This window comes from Scyliorhinus torazame, chromosome 9 (assembly GCF_047496885.1).
Source record: "Scyliorhinus torazame isolate Kashiwa2021f chromosome 9, sScyTor2.1, whole genome shotgun sequence".
Classification (NCBI taxonomy): Eukaryota; Metazoa; Chordata; class Chondrichthyes; order Carcharhiniformes; family Scyliorhinidae; genus Scyliorhinus; species Scyliorhinus torazame.
The window spans coordinates 145,816,202-145,843,974 of NC_092715.1; the positions used below are offsets into that span (position 1 = coordinate 145,816,202).

The 27,773-nt window shown below is 52.5% G+C and overlaps 1 protein-coding gene across 2 annotated transcripts in view; it reads left to right on the plus strand.

Moving 5' to 3' along the window:
• The window catches only part of rorb (RAR-related orphan receptor B), a 328,457-nt gene that overhangs the window by 284,959 nt on the left and 15,725 nt on the right, over positions 1-27,773 (plus strand). For both annotated transcript variants that reach the window (XM_072516593.1, XM_072516592.1), the window contains exons 5-6: positions 14,432-14,553; positions 17,066-17,198. In XM_072516593.1, the coding sequence (XP_072372694.1) occupies positions 14,432-14,553; positions 17,066-17,198 (255 nt within the window). The remainder of the gene's footprint in view (positions 1-14,431; positions 14,554-17,065; positions 17,199-27,773) is intronic.

Sequence of the window (27,773 nt, forward strand, 5' to 3'; positions counted from 1 at the left end):
CTCCAAACCCTCCACGAGGACCTCTGCCACCCGGGGGTCACTCGGTTTTACCACTTCATCAAGTCCCGCAATCTCCCATACCCTTTAGAGGAGGTCCGTACAGTCACAAGGGACTGCCACATCTGCGCGGAATGCAAGCCGCATTTTTTCAGGCCAGATGGAGCGCACCTGATTAAGGCTTCCCGCCCCTTTGAACGCCTCAGTCTCGATTTCAAAGGGCCCCTCCCCTCCACCAACCGCAACGCATATTTTCTTAATGTAGTGGACGAGTACTCCCGCTTCCCTTTTGCCATTCCCTGTTCTGACATGACCGTGGCCACAGTCATTAAAGCCCTGAACAGCATCTTCACACTGTTCGGTTACCCCGCATACGTCCACAGCGACAGGGGGTCCTCTTTCATGAGTGACGAGCTGCGCCAGTTCCTGCTCAGCAAGGGCATAGCCTCAAGCAGGACGACAATCTACAAGGCACAAGCCAGGAGTGTAATGGAACATTCTCCACTTACCTGGATGTGTGCAGCTCCAACAGCACTCGAAGCTCGACACCATCCAGGACAAAGCTTGATTGCTACCCCTTCCACAAACATTCAAACTCTCCACCACCGACAAACACCGCCATGTGAACCATCTACAAGACGCACTGCAGTAACTCACCAACGTTCCTTCAACAGCACCTTCCAAACCCACGACCACTACCATTGAGAAGGACAAGCGCAGCAGATATGGGAACCCCATCACCTGAAAGTTCCGCTCCAAGTCACTCACCACCCTGACTTTGAAATATATCACCGTTCTCTCACTGTCGCTGGGGCAACATCCTGGAACTCCCACCCTAACAGCACCATGGATGTACGTACACCTCCTTCTGAAGTGCAACCAGGGATGGGCAATAAATCTGGCCACATCCCATTATTGATTTTTTTAAAAATGAGCAGTCTCTTTGCTGACAAGTTGCCTGGAGATGTCTAGTAGGTGTCACAGCTCTCAGATGCCATTTAAATTAGGCCTGGGATCAAATATCAGATTTTCTTGCGCCTTCCTTGTCAGGTGCAAAGAAGAATCCATCCTTCAGAGAATTTCCTGTTCTTCTTCGAATGGGCTCTTTTATGTCATTCCGTGCATGCTGCTGGGATGTGATTTACATTTCATCTGACAGCCTGAACATACAATTTTTATTTGAATTAGAAAAATCAAATCTCTGAGAATAACCCCGACCGTCTATAGTTCACCTTCGCTTGGGTTCAGGCTGCCAGTTTCATTCTGATCTCAAATGGCTGATGTTCACTGATTTCTGCAGTGCTGTCTTTTGTTCCAAGTTAAATGAGCTGAAAACAAATAATGGAAAGAAGTTCTCCTGTACACAATGGGCGGCAAGATCTGAATAGGTGCCTGGTGACATCAGCCTGACCAATTCTGGGCAGCAAGTCACAGAGGTGCACAAGTGATGGAGGGCGTGAAGAGAAGGACCACGAGGCTGACCCTCCGTTATGAGGATAGAAAGGATAGGCTAAGACTTCCCTCTTTGGGAGGAGATGTCAGAGAAACATGCAAGATTGTTAAGGGAATACAAAGTCCGACTTTAAGTTAGACTGTGGCAGTATGAGAGAGAGGTTCAAACCAGCAAATGTTAATTTTTGAATGCATTTTGGAATATTCTTCATACAAAGAGTTATCAATGGGTAGAATAAACTTACAGGCGAATCAGTGGAGCAAAAACTTTGCAACCAATTTTAAAAAACACATTTCATCCGATTTAAATATAATGAGGCTGAGTCTCACATTTAACTTCCCTTATAGGTTGAAACATGCCAGGCCGGAGTTTCCTCAGCTTGGAAAGCACGCCAGGCGGGATTTACCGAGCCATCCGCCACGCATTTTTCAGCAGTGGAGCTGGCCCGCGTGGGATTTTCTGGTCCCACCGTTGTTAACAGGATTTTCCATTGACTGCATATCGCGTCACCAGGAAACCCGTGCGCCGTCAGTGGAACCAGAATATACCACTGGCTTCAACAGATGATAAATTCCGCGCAGCAGCTCAAGGGAGAAGGGGAGAAATGCCTTTATAACAGAGACCACTCTCTGTTCATCCCTATCCTTCAGCCAACCAATGGGTTTTCCCATTATGGCCACCCCACACCATAGAGAAACCCGCAGGCATGGGTGCGCTGCTGGCGAAGCGGAGAATCCCACAGCATATATTTACAAAAGCAAAATACTAAAGATGCTGGAAATCTGAAATAAAAACAGGAATGCTTCAAATACTCAGCAGGTCTGGCAGCATCTATGTTAAGAGAAACAAGGGAGTGAATGTTCAGGATGATGAGTGCTTAACGCCGCCATCCTGACAGCCAGCGGGGAATGCATCAATCAGATTAGCTGACAGCTCTCGAGCCCCCCCAGATACAGTGCTGCAGTGGCCATAAGAGGTGCGGCAGTGCTTTCCCTGAGCTTAAGCCCCCGACAGGTAAGTATCAGGGGTCCCCGGGGAGTGAGGGTAGAGGGTGTCTACGGGGGTGTAATGATATGCTGTATCAGTGTGCATAACAAGTGCATATAGCCTCCAACCACTAGGTGTCATGCAAGAGGAACAGGACACTGGAACCAGACAGAAGCAGTCTTGATCAGAGTTACAGAAGCTGTTAGAAGCATGGTTAAAAAATCCACAGTTTGGTTAGCAATGATTTAATTTACCCACAGTTTATTGAACATTAAATAAATAGTTTTGAGGGGCAGCATGGTGGCATAGTGGGTTAGCCCTGCAGCCTCACGGCGTCGAGGTCCCAGGCTTGATCCCAGCTCTGGGACACAGTCTGTGTGGAGTTTGCACATTCTTCCCATGTTTGCGTGGGTTTCGCCCCCACAATCCCACAACCCAAAAGAAATGCAGGATAGGTGGATTGGCCATGTTAAATTGCCCCTTAATTGGAAAAAATTAATTGGGTACACTAAATTTATTTTTAAAAAATAAAATAAAATAAATAAATAGTCTTGAACTGGATGTTCTGTCGTACACTGATTTATTTATTATCATAGTTTATGAGCATTACAGGAGGGTCATTATGGGGGGCAATCTCAGTGTCAGGTGTAGGTCGGCAGCAGGGGAGGGGAGGGCCAGAGCTTCTAGGTCCCTGAGGGGAAGGTGCCCAAATCTGAATGGGTCGATAACTTAGGAAGGGCAGGTGGTTGAGTGGCCACTTAAGGGCCTAAATTGGGACAGGGACAGGCTTCCCGTCCAAGGCCCTATCAGCCCCACCATTAAATTGTGTATGGATCGCGTGGGCATTATCCCAAAGGGAATTTCATCCATGCAATTTTACACACTCCCCAAACTTCGGAATGTGCCTGAGGGGGCGGGTACAAATTTGGCCAGAGTTGACATTTTAGGTTGTGACTTTTTTATAATAAGATGATGAAGTAGGTGACGTATATTAGAGTGAGACAGTATGCCTCACTCTAATGTGAAGATTCCCGAGGTACCTGAGGCTTTGGAATTCTTCCTCTTCGCCTCGGAGACCTTGGGTGAGCGTCATTCATCACTGGTCCCCACTAAAGCGGACCAGACGGACTTGTGGGGGTCTCCCAAGGTATTGGAGGCCCTCAGCTTCTTTGGGCACGGTGATGCCCAGGCACTGCTGGTATACCTGGGCATCCTGCCAGTGCCACCTGGGTGCCGGCATGACCCTGCCAAGGTGCCCAAATGTGCGGCCTCAGCACGCATTTCCCATTGAGGCCCCTTATACAACACGAGTCGCGTTGAATAGCCATGTGTTTCTCAGCACTGTGAAACATGTGGCTAAACGCAGTCACTATGGGACTTTATTCCCATTTGATTGCATCGAGCCCATTACCTCCAGACTTGCAGATGATGCAAAGTTGGATGAGAGGGTGAGCTGTGAGGAGGATGTAGAGTTACTTCAGCGGGATTTGTCAGGCTGAGTGAGTGGACATATGCACGGCAGATGCAGTATATTGTGGGTAAATGTGAGGTTATCCACTTTTGTGGCAAAAATAGGAAGGCTGTTAATCATTTGAATGGGTGCATGTTGAAAGGTGGATACTCAGCGAGACCTTGATGGCCTCGTGCATCCATCACTGAAAGTAAGCGCGCAGGTACAGGAGGCAGTAAAGAGGGCAAATGGTATTTGGCCTTCATAATATAGCGTGCCATGGCTGCACAGTGGTTAGCACAGTTGCTTCACAGCACCAGGGCCCCGGGTACAATTACCGGCCTGGATCACTGTCTGTGCGGAATCTGCATGTTCTCCCCGTGTCTGCGTGGGTTTCCTCTGGGTGCTCCGGTTTCCTCCCACAAGTCCTGAAAGACATGGGGCGAAATTCTCCGTTATCGGCGGAAAGTCCGCCGATCGGCGCAAAAAACGGCGCAAATCCCACTTGCGTCACGTCATAAAAATAGGCCGATAGTCTCCGGCCCGAAATGGGCTAGCAGCAACGTGACGGGATCCGCGCTTGCGCAATGGTTCACGCCGTGCAGCGTCATACGCGCTGCACGGCGTGACGGCTCATAAGGCCGCACAGCTCCCCCCCACCCGACCGGACCACCCGACTGGAACACCCGACCGCAACACCCGGCTGGATGGCTAGCCGTCGCTCAGCCCCGAGGTTCGAGTCACGCGATGTGGAGGCGCTCCTGGACGCGGTGGAGCAGAGGAGGGACGCCCTGTATCCCGGGCACGGCCGCAGAGTTGCCCCACGCCACAGCCGGCGTCTGTGGAGGGAAGTGGCAGAGGCCGTCACCGCTGTGGCCCTAACACCACGGACAGGCACCCAGTGCCACAAGAAGGTGAACGACCTCGTCAGAGCAGGCATGGTGAGCCTCCCCCATATCCCCCCCTCCCCATATCCCCCCTCCCCCATATCCCCCATATCCCCCCTCCCCCATATCCCCCCTCCCCCATATCCCCCCTCCCCCATATCCCCCCTCCCCCATATCCCCCCTCCCCCATATCCCCCCCTCCCCCATATACCCCCCTCCCCCATATCCCCCATATCCCCCCCTCCCCCATATCCCCCATACCCCCCCTCCCCCATATCCCCCCCTCCCACATATCCCCCCCTCCCCCATATCCCCCAATATCCCCCCCGACGCCCGCAGGATGCCCCTCGGAGACCACGGGAGACGGAGAGACCCGGACCCTCCAGCATGCGACGCCCGCAGGATGCCCCTCGCACACCACGGGAGACTGAGAGACCTGGAGCAACAGGGAGACGACACCCCCGTCACGTGCGGGAGCGACCACCCAGCGATGAGGGGGGCAGCCACAGGCCCCCGTCACATCCGAGCCAGGACACCACTACCCAGGACACCACTACCCAGGACACCCCTACCCGGGACAGCACTACCCGGGACAGCACTACCCGGGACAGCACTACCCGGGACAGCACTACCCAGGACACCCCTACCCGGGAAGACGAAATACCGGACAGTGACTCAGAGTGGATGGGTGGAGACGAACCCCCACCCCAAAGTGCCATGGACTCAGAGTGGGACGAAGAGCACGACACAACGCCACTGCTGTCACCAACACCCTCCACCATCGCAGAAACACTCACCACGGTTGGGCACTTTAGTGATGAGGCGTCTGGTACACTCACTGGTGCGCACAACACAGCCGTCCCGGTACAGCAGGTGCAGGTAGGAGCAGTAGAGGGACCGGGCGGTCGGAGGGCAGCCCAGGCCAAGCGAACATCTGCCGCCCAGATGGATCCCGGGTTCCTGCAGTTACTACACCCACACATAGATCCGATGCAACCACCGACACGGAGACGAGCGAATAGGGTGACGGGTGGCTTGCGGCGGCTGCGGTCGCAGGTGGAGGAGTCCACCCGCGTCCAGGAGCTGGGAGTGGTCCCGGTCATGCGTGCCACCCAGGCTGACACCGCACGGGTGGCGTCCGCGGTGGAGGCAATGGGTGCGACGGTGTCAGACATGGGGAACGGTTTGCGAGGCCTGGGGCCTTCCGTGCAGGCGGCGTCTGTGGCCCAGGAAATGGCTGCCCTCTCACAGGAGGCCATGAGCCAGTGCCAGCGCCAGATGGCAGAGGCGCTCAACACCATAGCCCAGTCTCAGCAGGCCATGGCCCAGTCTCAGCAGGCCATAGCCCAGTCTCTGCAGGCCATGGCCCAGTCTCTGCAGGCCATGGCCCAGTCTCAGCAGGCCATCGCTGAGGGCATCGGCGCCAGTGGCCATGTGCGAGCCGGCGTCGCACTGTCACAGACAGGGTTCGACAACACCCTGGGCTCCATGGCTGCAAACCTGCAGACCCCTGTCGATACCAGCACGGGCCTCCAGGACTGGCAGCGCCAGATGTCGGGGGCGCGTCGGATGGCCAGTCCGTTCGCATCCCCACCCATGTAGAGGCCTGGGGGCCATCGGGCACCCCGAGGGAGGAGGAGGTGGTGTGGTCCGTCCCGGCTCCCTCTGTAGGGGAGGTCCCGGTACACCGCGACACCTCGGACTCCCCCCCCCTTCCGTCCCAGGTGCATCGGGTGGGCAACGGGCAGGACAGGCTGGCAGCTCGCCATCCCAGTCGCCCGGGCCGCAGCCTGGCCCATCTAGGCCAGGACGCCCCAGGAAACGGCCGCCAAAGGGATCCAGTGTCAGAGGGCAGGAATCACAGGAGTCCACCTCCAGTTCTGCTGTACCGTCTGGGGAACCACGTAGACGTAGTCAAAGGGCCCGTAAGGCCAAACAATTAGACACTGAGTAAGTTGGCACGGGTGCAGGGCACAGATGAGTTTTAGGGGCTAGGGCACGTGCATGAACTCCTTTGGTTATTAAAGTCAATGTTACACCTACCGAAGCTGCCTTTGTGCTCTGTCCAAAGTGTGCGGGCGTGTCATGTACATTGAGCGCAAGTGTGTGTGTGACGGGTGGTCTTACCTCAGCCCCAGGTGAGTCTGCCCCCTTCCCCCTGGGCCGCCATCAACATCCCCCGGGCAGAGGACGGGACCGTGCGCTGCAGTGTCACAGCCGCATGCAGGGATGGTCCGGGTGGATGGTGGTACTGTGGCCATGGGTCAGACATAGTCCAACGATGTAGAGCCAGGAGCTCATCGGAGGCGGGTTGTCATCATCCTCCATGGCCTGCGATAGACACGCGTCCACCCGCAACTGGGTGAGCCCGGCCCGTTGTGCCGCCGATGGATCGGCAATTGGGGGTGGGGGGGTGGTGTGCATGCGGGTGGGATGTGTGGGGTTGGGGAGGGGGGTGAGGGTGCTGGGTGGGTGGATGGGTGGGGGGTGTGGGTGGTCGGCTGTTGTCATGGTGTGCGGTCTGTGGCCATACTACCCGATTCCCACGCCCATCTAGTCAGTGAAGCGGGCGTCTATCAGTCTGTCCCGTGCCCACTGGGCCAGCCGGTAACGGTGGACAGCCACCCGCCTGTGTCTACCCCGTCTGCCCTGACCATTGCCCCCATCCTCCTCATCTGGGGAGGACTGGGCCTCTTCCTGCTGCTCCTCCACTCCGCCCTCCTCTGCCTGCGGCACATCGCCCCTCTGCTGGGCTATGTTGTGCAGGACGCAGCACACCACAATGATGCGGCCGACCCTATCTGACCGATACTGGAGGGCGCCCCCAGAGAGGTCCAGGCACCTGAAACGCATCTTCAGCACGCCAAAGCACCTCTCGATCACTCCCCTTGTCGCTACATGGGCATCATTGTAGCGGTTCTCCGCCTCATTGCGTGGCCTCCGTATAGGCGTCATCAGCCACGATCGCAATGGGTAGCCCCTGTCGCCCAGCAACCAGCTCCTCAGCCGGGGATGGCGTCCCTCGTACATGCCGGGGATGGATGACCGCGACAACATGAATGAGTCGTGTACACTGCCTGGGTGACGGGCGCAGACGTGCAGGATCATCATGCGGTGGTCGCAGACCACCTGTACGTTCATTGAATAGGTCCCCTTCCTATTAGTGAACACGGCCCTGTTATCTGCAGGTGGCCGCACGGCGACGTGCATCCCATCGATCGCGCCCTGGACCATGGGGAACCCGGCAACGGCAGAGAAGCCCACGGCCCGGGCATCTTGGCTGGCCCGGTCCACGGGGAAGCGGATGTAGCGGTGCGTCATGGCATAAAGGGCATCTGTCACTGCCCGGATGCACCGATGTCTGCGATATGCCGGACAGGTCCCCACTCGGTGCCTGGAATGACCCCGTTGCATAAAAGTTCAGGGCCACCGTAACCTTGACGGACACGGGGAGAGGGTGTCCCCCGCCAGTGCCACGCGGTGACAGGTGTGCCAGCAGGTGGCAGATGTGTGCCACGGTTTCCCGGCTCATCCGGAGTCTCCTCCTGCATTCCCGGTCCGTGAGGTCCTGGTATACACGGGGCGCCCTCGGGTGCCTCCGTTGCCGTGGGGCCGCGACGTCCTCCTCCCCCTCCTCGTCCTGTCGGTCAGGTCTCCCTCCAGCCTGGGCGGCTGCCGCCTGCCCCTCTGCGGCAGCCTGCGCCGCCTCTCTGGCACGCTCCTCCTCCTCCTCCTCATCCAGGGCAACATAGACATGAGCGGCTGCCACCACGGCGGCCAACATCGCTGGATGGTCTGAAAACATGACGGCCTGGTGGGGGGGAGGGGAACGACGACATGTCATCATTGCCCATATCCCCTCCTCCCCCCAGCCAGGTGGCATGGACCGCATGGGTCCACTTGTTGGAGGCTGGCACCTGGCCAGGTGGACCAACTCATTTGCCCTCCCATCACCCACCCCAGCACGGACCCCCTCCCAAACCCCCAACCTCCACCCCAGCACGGACCCCCCCCAACCTCCACCCCAGCACGGACCCCCCCCAACCTCCACCCCAGCACGGACCCCCCCCCCCAACCTCCATCCCGGCACGGACCCCCCCCCCCAAACTCCACCCCGGCACGGACCCCCTCCCCAACCTCCACCCCAGCACGGACCCCCCCAACCCCCAACCTCCACCCCAGCACGGACCCCCCCTCCCAACCTCCACCCCAGCACGGACCCCCCCCCCCCCAACCTCCACCCCAGCACGGATCCCCCCCCCCAACCTCCACCCCCGCACGGACCCCCCCCCCCAAACTCCACCCCGGCACGGACCCCCTCCCCAACCTCCACCCCAGCACGGACCCCCCCAACCCCCAACCTCCACCCCAGCACGGACCCCCCCTCCCAACCTCCATCCCAGCACGGACCCCCCCCCAACCTCCACCCCAGCACGGACCCCCCCCCCACCTCCACCCCAGCACGGACCCCCCCTCCCAACCTCCACCCCAGCACGGACCCCCCCCCAAACTCCACCCCAGCACGGACCCCCCCTCCCAACCTCCACCCCAGCACGGACCCCCCCCCAAACTCCACCCCGGCACGGACCCCCCCCCCAACCTCCACCCCAGCACGGACCCCCCCCCCCAACCCCCAACCTCCACCCCAGCACGGACCCCCCCTCCCAACCTCCACCCCAGCACGGACCCCCGCCCCAACCTCCACCCCAGCACGGACCCCCCCCCCCAAACTCCACCCCGGCACGGACCCCCTCCCCAACCTCCACCCCAGCACGGACCCCCCCAACCCCCAACCTGCACCCCAGCACGGACCCCCCCTCCCAACCTCCACCCCAGCACGGACCCCCCCCCCAACCTCCACCCCAGCACGGACCCCCCCCCCCCAACCTCCACCCCAGCACGGACACCCCCCAACCCCCAACCTCCACCCCAGCACGGACCCCCCCAACCCCCAACCTCCACCCCGGCACGGACCCCCTCCCGGCACTCCCCCGGAGCCCAGCCTACTCTAACCACCCCCCCCCCGCCGCACACACACACAAACCGAGACACACCTCTCCTCACGCAATCAGTCTGCGGCCACGCCATTTCCTGCCCAGAGCCAACCCCCCAGGCCGTCACTCACCTCCTCGCTGGTCGGCGTGAGCCTGGAGCACCGGGTCACGCCGATGAAAAGGAGGTTTGATTGACGTCGACGTGAACGGTCATCACGTCGACGGGACTTCGGCCCATCCGGAAGGGAGAATATCGGCAGGCCGAAAATTGGCTGCCTTGCGCAGACCCGTGACATTCTCCGCGGCAGCGGCGCCATTAACGCCCCGCCGACTTTTCTCCCTTCGGAGACTTCGGCGGGGGCGGGATTCACGGCGGCCAACGGCCATTCTCCGACCCGGCGGGGGGGTCGGAGAATCTCGCCCATGCTGTTAGGTGAATTGGACATACAAAGTTCTCCCTCAGTGTATCCAAACAGGTGCCGGAGTGTGGCTCCTAGGGTATTTTCACAGTGACTTCATTACAGTGTTAATGTAAGCCTACTTGTGACACTAATAAAGAGGATTATTATTATAATGAGAGGATTTGAATATCGAAATAGGGATGGTTGACTGCAATTTTTTGGGACATTGGTGAGGCCACACCTGGAGTATCGTGTGCAGTTTTGGTGTCCTTATCTGAGGAAGAATGTTCTTGCTATGGAGGGAGTGCAGCAAAGGTTTACCAGGCTGTTTTCTGGGATTGCGGAATTGTCATATGAGGAGAAACTAAATTGGTTAGGATTATATTCATTGCAGTTTAGAAGAATGAGAGGGGATCTCATAGAAACTTTCAAAATTCTAACAAGATTAGACAGGGTAGATTCAGAAAGAATGTTCCCGATGGTGGGGGAGTTCAGAACTAGGGGTCATAGTTTGAGGATAAGGCTTAAACCTTTTAGGACTGAGGTGAGGAGAAATGTCTTCACCCAGAGAGTGATGAATCTGTGGAATTCACTACCACAAAAGTAGTTGAGGTGAAAATGTGTAATTTCAAGAAGAAATTAGATATAACTTTGGGGGCTAAAGGGATCAAGGGATATTGGGGGATGGCAGGATCGGGGTATTGAACTTGATGATCATAATGAAGGGTGGAGCAGGCTCGAAGGGCTGCTTCTATTTTCTGTGTATGCTTCTATGTATGTAAGCCACAGGCATAGGTTTCTCACATGGCATGGCCATCGCTGGTGGGATGAGGCTCTTAAGTGGCCACCAGGCAGGACGATCATCCCTGATGCTTCCCAGCTGAGAATTAATTGAAATGAGTCAGTAAGGTGACGGAGAATCCACCCTTCATCTTCCCGCCTTATGATACACCCCCTCACCTCCAGGATGAGCATTGACCAGAGCCTTTTGTAGCCTCAGAAGTACAACCCTGCTCTTTTATTCTAGCCCTCTCGATATGAATGCTAACATTACATTTGCCTTCCTAACTGCCGACTGAACCTGCACGTTTTGATTTGTGTCTGTCTTTATAAGCAGTGGTATATTTCCCAACCCCTCAGTTTTGTGTGGTCCAATTTTCAATTAAAAACTTCACAGCAAACTCGAGATTGGACGAACTCAAAGTTTTAGTTTATTTGAGGACACTTAAAATGCGGGAACAGAGTTCACAACGTTGGCCTCCACACGCAGGCAGTAAAGAAGGGGGTAGAGAAAAGAAGGATTGACAGTACAGAGACCACTGGGAAAATAAATATTTGTGCATGTGACTTCCAAAGTCCATAATCAAAGCCCACTGAGGTATTCCTTCACGGAAGTCAGTGGTCTGAAAACTGATGTTGTATATTTCACTTTTTCAGTGGTGTTGACTTTACACAATGAGATAAGGATGCTGAGATGAATCAACCTTGTAGGCAATGATACAGAACTTCCAGCAGAAATTAGTTAGATGGAGCCAGGTTTCCATGTGTTAAACAGCAGACAAAGCTTTTCAGTTCAGGAAGGGCAATATTACTTGTTCTACAAGCCAAAGGTCCATGTCACATGACCCCCACCTCTCCACCATCTTTGACAAAGGACATGTATCCATCTTCTGTCTTCCCGAGACTTAAATGTCTGTACCTAGGAATTGAAAGGATGGTTATGGAGCCTTTGTCTTGGCAGATGATCCACCTGTTAAGAACATACAAAATAGAGTGGAAGTAGACCATTCGGCCTCTCAAGCTTGATTTGCCGTTCAATAATATCATGGCTGGTCTGTTTGTGTTGAGTTCCACTTTCCTCGTTCACCTCGATAACCTTTGGTTCCCTTGCCCAACAAACATCTATCTACCTCTGCCTTAAAAATATTCAATGATCTCGTTTCCACCGGTTTCTGAGTCAGAGAGTTCCAAAGTCGCACAACCCTCAGAAAGAAAAACTTTCGCCCCATGTCTGCCCTAAAAGTGTGGCCCCCAGTTTTAAAACAGCGCCCCCTAGTTCTGGAATCACCCACAAGACCATTCAGGATCTTATATACTTCAATCAAGTCATCCCCTCTTCTAAATTCTTGCGGAAACAAGCCTAGATTTTCCAACTTATCCTCATAAGACAACCCGCTCAATCTAGGTATCAATCTAATAAAGTTCCTTTGAACCGTTTCCAATGCATTTGTATCCTTCCTTAATTAAGAAGACCAAAACTACACTTACTGGGCACAAACTAATTGAAATGTTTCTATGGACGGGATCTACCGGTCGCGTTGCACCCGAAAAGTATCATGCGTGTGCAACGCGAACGGTAGATCTCACAGCCGGGATCTACCGGGTTCACCACGCCATGCGAGATCTAATGAGATCACTTTCTTGCAAATCTGCATATTAGAGTGAAACAGCTATTCTCACTCTAATATGCAGTCCTGAGATCTAACCAAGGTGTGGGATCCAACCCCTTTGCCTTGGAGACCTCAGGTGTGCACCGTTCAGTGCTGGTCTCCGCAAACAGGGACCAGACAGAACGGCACTCGTGGATGTCTCACAGGAGATTGGACGCCCACAGATGCACGCATTCTGGGCAGAGTGGCACCCTGGCACTGCTGGTGCCACCTGGGGGCCCTCAATGTACCCGGGTGGCACTGTCAATTGGTAGTGGCACTGCCATGGTGCCAGGCTGGAACTGCCAAGGTGCCATGCTGGCATTTTATGTGCAGCGATAATTGGGCAAGGAAGTCCCCTATGTCCCCCTGCACGGCTGTGGCCGGGGCGGGGGGGGGGGGGGTGCAGGGGGAACCAGGGGACCTCCTTATAGTGAGTTGAGCTTGGGAAGAGGTTTGGGGTTTGCACGCGGGGCTCGAGAGATCAAGACGGCATTTTAAAATGGCGTCCCGATCTCTCGCTGCACTGAGTTCCGACGAATGGAGCTCCTCAGTGCAGAAAATGGGGTTAAATGCAGCCACATCGGGGAGTTCCACGCTGAGGCCGCGAATCTACCCAGGTGAGTGTTAGATACCGGGCTATTTATCGGCACTCTGAGCGCTGGGAAACACCTGGCTAATCTCGCACGCCAGTGGACTTTATCTCCATTCAGGTAGACACAGGTAGACAATGCTCTAAGTGTCATTTGTGGCGGATTTTTCTGGGAGATTCTCCCATGTTCTGTCGGCAAGTTCCCCAACACTATCTAACCACACTTAATCACTTTTTTGTTCACTGGGGAGTTCCTCCTCGGTCAAGCCCAAAACTAGCTTTCATCACTGGGGAGCTGAACTCGCTGGCCAGGCTGGCTCCTCCGAGATCAGGTCACCTTTTTGAAAGTGTGCCCGATCTTTAAGTGGGCCTGTGCCCCCCACGCATGAACAATGCCTCCCCCCACCCCACACACATGGGCATTACCCCACAGAGTTGGGTAGGTCCTTGAATAAGAAGAGGATCGGGGGTTATGGAGAGAAGGCGGGAGAATGGGGATGAGAAACATATCAGCCATGATCGAATGGCAGAGCAGAGCAGAATGGCCTAATTCTGCTTCTATGACTTATGGTCTTACGGACTTCAGTTTAATGTCTCATTTGAAAGATGCCACCTCCAACAGTGCAACACTCCCTTACTGCAGCACTGGAGGGTCAGCCACCTTTTTGTGTACAATCTCTTAAGTGAAGCTTGAACCCTGAGTCAGTAATGGGAGTGCTACCAAAACTGTGTCCAGATAAATTTTTCAAATAGCTGCGGGAGCACAATTTAATAATTAGGAAGTAGAGGGAAGGAGGGAGGTCAGGTAGAACCTGTTTACAAAAGGTAAAGAAAATTTATGAAATAAATTCTGAGGGTGAACCAATAATGTATATAGTCTAATAGAAGTGCTACTGGAGGAGAAACATTTTGAGAAGTATTTTGTTTGGCAGATGGATGGGGTCACTATCTGTTGATGTTCACCATGTTGATTGGCCTTGAGGCCCATTCCTGTTTGTAAATTTATGTTATGTGGAAGACCTCCTCGACTCAAATACAGAAGCACTGCAGGATCTGGTAATAGGGTGTAGCTTTTTCAGTACAGTCATCTCCTTAGTGTTAAAAAGCAAATACATAAATTGTCAGTAGAAGATTTTACTGTGTCAAGAGTACACATCTTCAAACCATCAAGGTACTAGAACTTAAATGTATGAGTCTTATCAATTAATTTTTTTCTTAATTTTATGTATTGTAATCCTCAGATCGCATCGCACAAAATATTATAAAGTCCCACTTGGAGACATGTCAGTATACAATGGAGGAACTTCAACAGTTGGCATGGCAGACGCACACATATGAAGAAATAAAAGTTTACCAAAACAAGGTAACCATGGTCTCCAGAGGTTATTTGCATTTCTGTTCAAATAAAAAATATCATAAGAAGATATGGAGGGGTGAACACAATGATTGCTTTTGTGTGAGGGCAGCCAATGACAACAGAGGTGGTAAAGTGTGCTGAAAGGAGAGGCTTTCTAGTGGTGACACTTCGATCAGTAGAGAAGAAGAAAAGTGAGGTCAATTATAAGAGCATAAGAATGGGTGGAATGAGGGGGAAAAAATGGTTTTCCAGTTCTTTCCTTCCACAGACCATAGAATGATAGAATTTACAGTGCAAAAGGAGGTCATTCGGCCCATCGAATCTGCACCAGCCCTTGGAAAGAGCACCTATCCAAGCCCACACCTCCACCCTATCCCCGTAACTCAATAACTCTACCCAACCTTTTTTGGACACTTAAGGACAATTTAGCATGGCCAGTCCACCTAACCTGCACATCTTTGGACTATGGGAGGAAGCCGGAGCACCCGGAGGAAACCCACGCAGACACGGGGAGAACGTGCAGACGCCTCACAGACAGTGACCCAAGCTGGGAATCAAACCTGGGACTCTGGAGCTGTGAAGCAACTGTGCTAACCACTGTATCCCCATGTACAGTCTGTTCCTTTGTTTCCTTTTTCAAAAAGTTCCTTCTGAAGAAAGCCTCACGACCACAATGTAATTTCTAATCGTCCTTGGCAATATTAATTGCTGGGCTAATTGTGCTTGGCATGAGAGGAGACAGGGATTGCACCATGGGAACATTTTAGTGCACAGACCATGATATTTTTATCTATGGATAGAAAATCTTTGAGTGCCTGAAATTCCCTGAGATACGGGGCTGGATTCTCTGTTTTGGAGAAGTCCCCATGCCGTCAGGAAAACTGTGGTCTTTTACACCAGGAAAACTGGTGTCAAAAGGCCACCGATTCCCCGTTTTGCTGGGGGCTAGCAGGGAGCCAGCGTAGAGCCCACAGCACTTGCAGTTCAGAGGCCACGCGTGCGCACGGTGGCAGCCTGCAACGGCCTCACCGTGCTCCATTGCGACCTCAGCCCACGGACCTGACTGCCAAAGTAGTGCCCCGCATCGGCCACTCGCGCGCCCCGGATTACCCGCACACATTGCCCCCAGCCCCGAATGAAGCCGCCCCTGCCTGCAGATCGGTCCTGCCCCGACTGTGGCAGCCCCGGACTGATTCCATAGCCGCCACCCGAAGATCCCAGACAGTGTATTATTATAATAATAATAATAATAATAATAATAAATGCTTATTGTCACAAGTAGGCTTCAACGGAGTTACTGTGAAAAGCCCCTAGTCGCCACATTCCGGTGCCTGTTCGGGGAGGCCGGTACGGCAATTGAACCCGCGCTGCTGGCATTGATCTGCATTGCAAGCCAGCTATTTAGCCCACTATGCAAAACCAGCCCCCATGTAAGCACACGTAAGAAGCCACGACGTCGGGAATTCGGCCAGTCGGCAGTGGAGCATCAGGGGGTGGAGAATTGAAAAACCGGTGCCGCTCCCAATTTCAGCGCCAAAACGGATTTTACGCCCCGTCGCCGAACGCGATTTCGGCGTCGGGGAGCGGAGAATCCAGCCCATGTTTTCTGCCAGTGAAGCTCGTGCCAGATCATGGAATCACCAATTCTGCCCTTACCCGCAAACAAAAACATCATGCAAGTACAGTTCAGAAGTTTCCTGGTGATTTGTGCCACCAATGAGCCAGATTTAGTTTAAATCATTCGTGTTCAGGGAGCTGAGGCAAAGGGCCAATACCTATTGCGCAGGACTGCATCATTATTGAAAGGAGCCAGAGAAAAGATGAATTGGGAAGCAATGATTCGGTGATCCGTGATTGACTGTTAAAAGCCTAGTACAGTTTTAACTGAAATTAAAATAACTGGACAGAAATTATTGCATTTTATATATTATTCACTGCAAAAGTGTAGATAAAATATTTGAATCGGAAATAAAAACTGAAAATGCTTGAACTACACAGAAGCTGTGTTCATGAGGACAAAGCACAGTTAATATAGAATTGAAAATGAAGAAACCAAGGAGGGTACAGACTTACTTATGGTAGCTTATGTCACAGAGAAGCAATTGTTTGGATAAGAAACGAGTAGTAAAGAGTTTTTAGGTAATTTTGGCTAGGTTACAAATTTATTTATTTTTTAAATAAAAAGATATAAATAGCTTCAGATTGATGAAGTGTGAAGTAGATGGGTGAAATGAAGAGAAAAATTAAGGAGACAGCTAAGGCTCAGAATTACTAATGACAGTATTCAGATCAGAGCAGTAAAGAATACAAGGAGAAGGATAAATGCAGTTCAAGTCCTCCACCCATTCCTATTCCCACAATTGGTCTCCAGGGACAATACCACATATATTTCTCCTTGGTATCCTCCTCAAAGTGCTTTTGCTCTTCTTTCTGGCATTTGTTTCTAACAAGCCCAAAATATTCTGTGCAGTTTGTTTCTCTTTTCTTCCCATTACTGTATTTTTTTTCTTTTTAAAAGGTGAGGGAAGTCATATGGCAGCAGTGTGCAATTCAGGTCACGCATGCAATTCAGTATGTAGTCGAGTTTGCCAAACGCATTACAGGGTTCATGGACTTGTGTCAGAACGATCAAATTCTCCTTCTCAAATCAGGTATGGGTTACAAATATACTTCAGTAATGAATAAGATGGCTGTCATTTAACTGCTGGGTTATGGCATAAATATTAATTCGGCCGCTATTTGAGGGGCAATGTTATCATGATAGTAGTTGCTGAAAGAACATTTTCTATGTTTACATTCGTAGTCAAGCACAATTAGCCAAGCACGATTATGGACTCAGTGACACAATACTATTATTTCAACTATGTACATGTCTTGCACTGTCAGAAATTATTTTCTTTTAACTTAATTTAATAAATGTTAAGCTAGAAGTGTAAGACTGAATTCATTCATTTTTAAAATATTTTTATAGAGATTTCATATTTTATGTCCCAACAATTCCAAAATTACAAATGACAAAACCATGCCAAAAAAACCAACACATCATATATTTACAGGCAAGTGTCTTGACTACAACTGTGGCCGTGACCCCCACTTTAGGTAGCATACATATTTTATATTCCTCAATATGGGCAAAACACATATATCTACAAGCGTCTATTCACAGTTTGGTTTGGGCTTTAGCTTGCCCTCAGACCAGTCCCGTGCGGCTTTGTCCTTTCTTCTTATCCCTCGTGTTCTTTTTGCCTGCCTTCGCCTCCGCCCCCCCCCCCTTTTCTTTTCCTCTCTGTCCTGTGGCTCGCCTGTGTCCCTCCCCCCCGCCTTACTCTACTGGTTGCTGGCTACGAACATGTCTTGAAACAAGTTGGTGAACGGCTTCCAGGTCCAGCCGGAGAAATTCTGCCAGGTTGGCCAGCTAGTCTGCAGCCTTGGGTGGTGCTGCTGATTGCCAGCTGAGCGGGATTCTCCAGCAAGCAATCGGAGCGACAAAGGCTAGGGCATCGGCACTGCTCCTCATGAACAGTTCTGGCTGATCTGATACCCTAAAGACTGCCACTTGTGGGCATTGCTCCACCCTCACTCTCATAACACTGGACATGGTCTCAAAAAAGGTCGTCCAGAACCCAACTCTGGGGCACACCCAGAACATGTGGGTGTGGTTGGCTGACCTTCCGTGGCAACGTTTGCATTTGTCCTCCACCTCCAGAAAGAACCCATTTATCCGAGTTCTGGTTAGGTGCGCTCCAAAAATCAAAGATATGCAGGTTAGGTGGATTGGCCATGCTAAGTTTTGCCCCTATGTGTCCAAAGGTTAGGTGGAGCTACGGGGATAGAGTGGGGGATTGGGCCTAAGTGGGGTGCTCTTTTGGAGGGTCAGTGCAGACATGATGGACCGAATGGTCTCCTTCTGCACTGTCGGGATTCTGACTGATTCCAACTGTGCATCGCCTTTAGCTGCATTAGGCTCAGCCCTGTGCACTTGGAGATGCAGTTCGCCCTGTGTAGTGCTTTGATCCAGAGTCCTCCCCCTATCTCTATGCCTAGTTCCTCCTCCCATTTTTCCCTTGTCACATCCAGGAGGGAGCATGCCTCCTCCAAACGTCACCCGTACATTTCCGCACAGTTTCCCTTCCTTCGGTTGCCCGCATCCAGCAGTTCTTCTACTAACGAGTGTCCTGGTATCTGGGGGTACATCATTGTTTCCTTGCAGAGCAACATTTTGCCCTGAATATATCTCGGGTTGTTTCCTCTTGGTAACTGGAACTTCTCCGTGAGTCCCCCCAGGGTCGCTACTCTATCATCCATATACATGTTCTTAACCGTCAGAGTCATCTCATCCAAGGTGCCTCTTACTAGCAAGTCTGCGAACATCTCCCACAAGTACGGGCCCAATTCTGGCACAATTCCTTTGCAGAAGTTCACCGGAAATCCATCTGGCCCTGGTGCCTTCCCCACCTGCATGGAGTTGATACTCTCCTTTACTTCCCCAGTTCTAGTGGTGCTTCCAGCCCTGTGTCTTATCTTCCCCATAATTGTCATGTCCAGTCCATCGAGAATTGCTTCATCTCTGAGTTTCCCTCCGGGGATTTGGAGGTATACAACTCTCGGTAGAAAGTTGTGAAGGCTTTGTTGATCTTTTTGGCGCAGTGATTAGCCTGCCGCTTCTGTCTTTAACCTGAGCTATTTGTCTCATGGCTGCCTGCTTTCTCAGCTGCTGAGCTTGCAGGTGCTGGCCTCGTCTCTGTGTTTGTAGATGGTCCCCTACATCTGGCGGAGCTGTTGCACTGTTTTCCCAGTGGAGAGCCGCTCAAGGTCCATCTGTAGCTTTTTCCTCTGCCAGTAATTCCACAGTCGGGGTCGAGGACTAACGCCGATCCACGCCGTCCATAGTCCCTCTCCTTCCTATCTTTGCATGCCTTGCACGCAATAATTTCCATCCTTACCACCGCCTTCCGTGCCTCCCAGAACGGGGAGGGTGAGACCTCCCTACTTTGGTTGTTGGTAACGCACCCATGTGTGGTTAGTGATATCTGTTTGCAGAATGCCTTATTGGCCAGGAGGGCCGTGTCCAGCCTCCATGGGGGGTGCTTGCCCAGCCCATCCAACCGCACATTCACGTAATGTGCAGCGTGCTTAGAGACTACGATTGCGGGTGCTCCACTCCCACTATCCCTGGAAGCACTGCTTTCCCAACTATGAAGAAGTCGATCCTGGTATATACCATGTGTACCTGGGAGAAGAAGGAGAACTCCTTCTCCCCCGGGTGTGTGAACCTCCATGGGTCCATTGCCCCCATCTGCTCCATGAAGGCGTTCAATTCCTTCGCCATGGCGAGTCGGCCCCACGCACGGCTGGCACCATATTGTATGGCGCCACCACTGCTGGTCGGCAGCCGTGCGCATACGCGGCCATGGACCCAGTCATTCTCCAGCTGTTTTCGGTTAGGGAGCTGGGAGTTTCGCCCGGCACCTTTGCGAGCCCCTCACTGGTCCCTGAATCGGTGAGGGTTTCGCCTAGAGATTTTGGTCGTAAAAGACCACACATGCTCCGTTGGCATCAACACTAAGTCGCTGAAATGGAGAATCCAGCCCATGATCTTTTCACCTGGCCATTAAGACCCCTGATGTTCCATGTGACTATTCTTATGGGAGGTTTCTGTCCCCTCCCCCCTGCGGGGTCAATCATACTTACCTTGTGGATGCAACCCTGCACTCCGGGGCTTCCCTTTGTTTGGGGGGCATCCAAGATGGCTGGTGTTGCCATACCCACCATCTGGCTGTGCCCCTGCGCTCCGGGATTTCCTTTTTGTCCAGGGGCCAACCAAGATGGCCACCATCGTTGTGTACACCATGTGGAAGCGGCCCTGCACTCTGGGGTTCCCCTTTGTTTGGGGGCCCTCCAAAATGGCTGTTTCCGGTTCCATTGTTTCCATTGTCACCATGTGTGATCTGACGTAACCAGCATCCACCCCCCCACCCTTGATATCTCCCCTGGCTCTGTCCGGCCCCACCCTTCTCCACCCCCATGCCCCTGCGGGCTTCACCCCCCGCCCCCATCAGCCTCTCGCACCCTTTGTTTTTCCCCTACTTTCCACCATCTAGAGTTTTATCCCCCCCCCCCCCCCCCCCCCCCCAGTTATGCCAGACACTCTCTTCCCATCAGGAGTTGTGCCACGCACCCCCCCTCACCTGTGCTTCCGTGTGCTAGCTCACCCGCTAGTGTGATGCCCCTACCCCAGGGGCAATCCCCTACCCATTGCATTTCTCTCCACCCTCTTTCTCTCTCTTCACCCCATTTGTACCGTACCGCTCTCACCCCTCCTTCCTGAGATTCATAGTCAGACCGAAGATGAGGCAGATCTCTCCCGCACAATTAGTCTCTTATTTTTAAACAGAGGAAACAAGAGTTTGGGTTCACTGCTGGTGTCTACACATGAAATTGTCTGCTTCTGTCGGTGCGGTGAAGTAGAACTCTTTACCCTGGAACGTTGCTCAGAGTTTGGCAGCGTACAGCATCTCAAACCGCATGTCGCTCTAGTAAAGGGTTGCCTTGGCTGCGTAGAATTCTGCCTGGCCCTTGACTAAGGTCTGTCCCAATGTCCTGGTACACATGGATCAAGTGGCCCTCCCACTTACAGGACCAAGTATGCCTTGTCCAATTCAGGATCTTTTCCCGGTGTTAGTACCAGTAGAGTTTTGCGATGATGGCCTGTGGCTTCTCCCCGGCTTTGGGCTTTGGCCAGAGTGACGTGTGGACTCTGTCCACTTCTGGGGGCTTGGGGAAGCTTTCCCCTCCAACCAGCTTGCCCCGCATCTGGACCATGTACTTCATGGGGTTCCTGCCCTCGATACCATCCAGTAGGCCCACAATGGAGAGGCTTTTACAGCACGACCGGTTCTCCTGGTCCACAATCTTCCCCTTCAGGGTCTCTTGTTTCACCACCAGCCTTGCCAACTGTCTCCAGTGAGGTGATCTGGTCACTCTGGTCAGTTGCCGCCTTCTCCAGGTCTCTGATCGTCGCCTCCTGTGTCTCCAGTAGCCACTCTGCCATTTCCAGCACCACTCGAAAGGGATCCAGTGGCTCTGCTACTGCCGCCTTCACCGTTACCGTCATTACTAATTTAATGGCGTCTCTGTGCAATTGGAGCTCCTGGGTTAGGAGGTTCATCCATTTGTTTATCGGGGGTAGCCTGGCATATGTTCAGATGGCCCATCACGGTCGGGTAAGGCCAATTCCTCGTTGTCCCGCGCGTTCATTGTCGCCTCAATCTTCCTCTCCAGGCTTTTACTGATTCGGCTCCTTAAATTGTTGTCTGGCTTGTCTCGTTTATCGTGGTGGTGTTGGAGGAGGATGGGGCTTTTTCCCGTGTTCAGTGGTCTTTTTGGGCTAAATGTGCCCAATTTCATGTTTCTTGGCGGAGAGCCACCTTTCCCGCATCCGCTCAGCACATCCCTGTCACTGGAAGTCCAATTGTACAGATCCATGCTGGTTAAGGTCAGGTGGCTGCTTTGGTATGAATTTTCTCCTGTGATCTATATTGTCATCGGCAGTGAAAATGTTAGAGCAAACTCCTCCAGCTATTGAGCAATAACTAGCAACTCTTTTACCGAGTCGTAACATAGGAGCAGGAGTAGGCCATTTAGTGCCTCAAGCCTGTTCTACCATTCAAGGCAATCTTCACTGATCTGTGAACTAATGCCTTTGCCCTGTATCCCTTAATACTGTTAGTTTATCTGTAATTTTTAGACTAAGAGCACGATCGTCGGCCACGCTGCACCTGAAAAGCAGCTCACCGCGGTGCAGCGTGGCCAGTGAAAGCCGGGAGACCCCGCTCCCGGGATCCACCAGGGTTGCGACGCCACGTGAGATTCAACGTAATCTCGCGAGACGTTGCAAGGGGAATCCTGCCCACAATGGGCGGAACCAGCTTTTGGAAAATCTGCATATCTGCATCTAATGTGTAGATTCCCAATGTAACTGAGCCTTTGGAATTCAATCACTTCACCTTGGAAACTTTGGGCGCGCGCTGTTTGATACTGGTCCCCACAAACACCGTTCGGGCTGGGGGGAGGCCGGGAATTTTTTGTGTGGTCTTCGGAGATTGGAACGCCATTTAAAAATTCTGCCCCAATTTCTCGCTACAATTGGGAGTTCCAGTGAGCAGAGCTCCCTGCTGTAAAAAATGGGACTGTGCGTGGCTTTGGCCATGCGTTCCTCATTTAGGCCCCTTATTCAATGTGAGTCATGTTGAATAGCTATGTGTTCCTCGAAACTGCGAGTCCCGGGAACATGCGGCTAAACACGCTCGATCGGGGAAGATCACGCCTAATATGCTCTAGTTCCAGATTCCCCAACAAGCAAAAATAATTTATTTTTCTCTGCCATATCAGTTTGCTATAATACCATGGAACTTTTGATCAAATCACCCCTTAATCTTCTAAAATCTGGGAAATACAGCCCTAGGTTGTGTAATCTCTCCTCAAAATTTAACCCTTGAAGTTCAGGTATCAAAACTAGCAAATCTACACTGTACTAAGATGTGGTGCCGAGAGTTGGTCACAGCACAACTTGTGTAGTCTAGCTGGGACTTTATATAGCTGCAACATAACTTAAATAGTTTAATTCTCCGTTCCTTCACACCGGCGGGGTTCTCCGTTCCCCCTGCAGTGAATAGAGATTTGGCTGAGCGCCAAATTCACCCGCCTCCCTGGCAGCAGTGCGAGGCGGACTCACAACGGAGAAACCTGCCCCTAATCATTTGTATTTTAGTAATTTAGATAAGGCAGAAAATAAAACACTTTCTATTATATAGGTAACCAACAAGAGGGAAAACATACTTGACATCATATTCACCAACTTGTCTACCACAGATGCATCTGTCCATACGGTACTGGCAGGCGTGATTACCGTACAATCATTGTGGAGACAAAGTCTCGTCACCATATTGAGGATACAGTCCATCATACTACCTTGCTCAATCACATAGACTTCGAACAGATCTCAAGACTGGATATCCATGAGGCGCTGTGGACCATCACCTGCAGCAGAATGTACTCAACCACAATCTTTAACCTCATGGCCTTGCATATCCCCCACTCTACCATTACCAGCAAGCCAGTGAATCAACCCTGGTTCAATGTAGAGTGCAGGAGGGCATGCCAGGAGCAACACCAGGCATACCAAAAATGAGGGCGTGATTCTCCGCCGTCAGGATGCTCCGTTTTGCCGGCAGCCCAGGAGTTTCCCGACGGCGAGGGGCTGTCCCACAATGGGAAATCCCATTGACCAGCCGGCAAAACGGAGAATCCTGACAGCGTGCTGAACCAGAAATCTGGCGCAGTGGGACAGAGAATCCAGCCCTCGGTGTCAACCTGATGAAGCTACAACACAGGACTATTTGTGTACCAAACAGCATAAGCAGCATGTGATAGACAGAGCTAAGCGATCCCACAACCAACAAATCAGATCTAAGCACTGCAGTCCTGCCACATCCAGCCGTGAATGGTGGTGGACAATTAAACAACTCACTGGAGGAGGAGGCTCCACAAATATCCCCATCATCAATAATGGCGGAGCCCAGCACATCAGTGCAAAGGACAAGGCTGAGGCATTCGCAACAATCCTGAGCCAGAAATGTCAAGTGGATGATCCAACTCGGTCAACTCGATCGCCTCTAGAACTCAGCAATGACCTGCTCACGGTGCTCAGTTTGGGTTGCTCCATTTGGTTTCCGCCAGGTTCACTCAGCTCCTGACCTCATTGCAGCCTTGGTTCAAACATGGCCAAAAGAGCTGAATGCCAGAGGTGAGGTGACACTGACTGCCCTGACATCAAGGCAGCATTTGAGCGAGTATGGCATCTAGGAGCCCTTGCTAAACTGCAGTCAGTGGGAATCAGGGGAACGCTCTCCACTGGTTGGAGTCATACCCGGCACAAAGGAAGATGGTTGTGGTAGTCAGAGGTCAATCATCTCAGTTCCTGGACATCACTGCAGGAGTTCCTCAGGGTAAAACCTATTGAATTGATCTTTAGCCTTTGCAAGTTTATTTTCAACTTTTCTTTGTAGCTCTTGTTGTCTCTTTTATCACCCTCTGTTATCATTTGTACCTCTCCCAGTTGCCAGGATCTACCCCAGTATTGGCATTTTTATTGTGCTTTTTTCTTTTACTTTTTTGTTATCAGTTATTGCTTCAGTTGTCCAAGGCTTTTTTTTAAATTGGCAAGTAGAACGTTTGCTCTTTCAGGGTATAAACTGGACCTGAATGATAAATTCTATATTGAGCGTCTCCCACTTCAGTCATTTTACCCATTAGAAGGTTTCCCAAGTTTACAATGAACAGTCTCTGCTTCATCCTGTTGAGGTCAGCCTTAATTAAATCTAGAATCTTAGGCAGCATTTAATGGAGGTGACGGGACCTCACCCACTGGCTGGAAGGCTGGCAAGGACCCTGCGCCACATCTTTTAGAGAAGGCTCGTAGAATTAACTGCCACTCAGGCAGATGGTCTTCCCCAGGATCAAGGACCCCAGGGTAGAAGCCCCTCCACGATAACTGCTGGCCAATCACAGGCTGGCAGCTATATTGAGTGACAGCACCACTAGGGACATGGCAGCTGCTGCGGTTACTGCACACACCCGAGGTTGAGTATTGTCATTGAATCACGGACCACAGATGGGTGATGGCGGATGGGAGGTCGTAGCAAGGTGGGAGGGAAGAAAACAGCAGCAAGGGTAAAGGGGTCCTGCTGAGAGGCAACCCTGCCCTTGATGCCGTCCCTTCATCTCTTGATCAGGCACTGTGCCTTTGAACAAGGGAGCCCTCCCCCGGGGCCTTCAAGAAACCCCTCACGGCAGGCCACCACACTCACTGCGCTGTTCATAACCTCAGCAATGGGCTTGAGACCCTTAAGTTGGCATTCATTTTCCACTTGAGCATCTCAGTTGGCGATGGGATGGGATGGCTGTTCACAGTTGTTCTCGTCATGGGCTTAATCAGGGTAGAGACGGGAAGGTGGCAGGGTCCCCATGTGTCACCCTCCAGTTTGATTATAGGCCCCCTGACATCATGCACATCAAGGTGGAGGGCAATAAATTCTACCCTTCTGCTTCCCAAACCCAACCTTGAACACAATCATATTTTGATTGTTATTAGGTAAATATTCACGCAACATTAGACTGTTAACAAAATCCGACTCTTTCTTTCTTTCTTTCTTTCTTTGCCTTCTTGCTTCTCTTCCCACACCCAGTGATACATGGGCCAGATGAAGCACATGATGCCATAGCTACTTTTTCCTTGGAACAGTTTGCTAACCTGTCGCCAGAGGCTAATATATCTTGAGGGTGTTACTCCACAGCAAGCATGGATGGTCAGGAGTGTCTCAAGCTCTTACCAGCTGCCATAGGCATATGAGAAGGATTTAAAGTTGATAATGAACCTGTTTGGCCAGATCATGAACAGGCCTTCTGTGCAAGAATGGAGCTCAAACCCTGAGCTTTTAGCTCAGAGGCAAGGAGCTACCCACTTTGCCACGAGAGCACCCCATTATTAATTATTAAGCCTAGTATGGCCTGTCTCTTTGTTGGTTCCAGTATATAATGGGTGGAATTTTACCACGGGCTTCAAGAGCCTGATATCGGGACCATATCTGGATTCCGATATTTCACTTGACGGCATGAATCCTGCCCCTGCCGGTTGCCGAAGTCTCCGGTACCGGAGATTGGGCGGGGGCGGGAATCGGGCCGCGCCGGTTGGCGGGCCCCCCCGCTCAATTCTCCGGCCCGGATGGGCCGAAGTCCCGCCAATAAATTGCCTGTCCCGCCGGCGTAAATTAGAGTACCTATTTACCGGCGGGACAAGGCGGCGTGGGCGGGCTCCGGGGTCCTGGGGGGGGCGCGGGGCGATCTGACCCCGGGGGGTGCCCCCACGGTGGCCTGGCCCGCGATCGGGGCCCACCGATCCGCGGGCGGGCCTGTGCCATGGGGGCACTCTTTCCCTTCTGCCTCCGCAACGGTCTCCACCATGGCGGAGGCGGAAGAGACTCTCCCCACTGCGCATGCGCGGGAAACTGTCAGCGGCCGCTGACGCTCCCGCGCATGCGCCGCCCCGACATGTCATTTCCGCGCCAGCTGGCGGGGCAACAAAGGCCGTTTCCGCCAGCTGGCGGGGCGGAAATCCCTCCGGCGCCAGCCTAGCCCCTTTGGGGCGGTGCGATGCCCGTCTGATTGGCACCGTTTTGGGTGCCAGTCAGCAGACATCGCGCCGTTTGGGGAGAATTTCACTCCAGATCAGCAATCCTCCTGGAGGTAGCCTCCTAATTGGCCCCCGTCATGCTCACCATCCTATTAAGGCCAGCAGGCAGACTTTCAATGCTGCTGCAGGCCAATCAGAGGGCCTTCAGCTCTAGAACCTCAGCAACCCCACCAGGAGGAATGGACAGTGCTGAGACAAGTCGGAGGCTGTGAGACTTCAAATAAAAAACAAATAAACAAGTCTGAGGGCTGAAGTGGGTGGCCTCTTGGTGCAGAGGGGAAACACCCCCAGTGGAATTGTTTGGGCTGCAAGTGTAGCCTTTGCTGCTTGTAGCTACTTGCAGCTGCACCATTGTGTCACTGAGCCATAAAGCCTCTGGCACCCGCCCTGGCCTGTTGCTGGGAGGCAACTTCAACTGAGCTGGCAACCTCCACGCTCGGCGAAAGGCTGCTGCGTTGCAAGCAAAATGGTGGAGGGGCCACAATATCAGCCCTAATTAGGGCTTTAACAGTACAATTAGGCTGCCCAGCTCAGTGGAGTAGTCAGCCAATCGATTTCTCAGAACTCGGGAATGTATTCTTGCATCGTCCCAATGCAGCTGTCCCTTGTTTTGCAGGACCCCAGCCTGCAAGCTCGCCATCACGGTGCCAGGAAACTTCAGTTCAGTACACATTTGTAGAAATTTGCTACCTTTCTGAGATGAGCTGTTTATCAGAATCTTGTTGGAAATCCCCCATTAAAACCTGTGCCACCATACCGTTGAGGGTGGCACGGAGGCACAGTGGTTAGCACTGCTGCCTCAGAGCTCCAGGGTCCCGGGTTCAATTCCAGCCTCGGTGCTGTGTGGAGTTTGCACTTTCTCCTCGTGTCTGTGTGGGTTTCCTCCGGGTGCCCCGGTTTCCTCCCATAGTCCAAAGATGTGCAGCTAAGGTGGATTGGCCATGCTAAATTGCCCCTTAGTGTAAAAAAGGTTCGG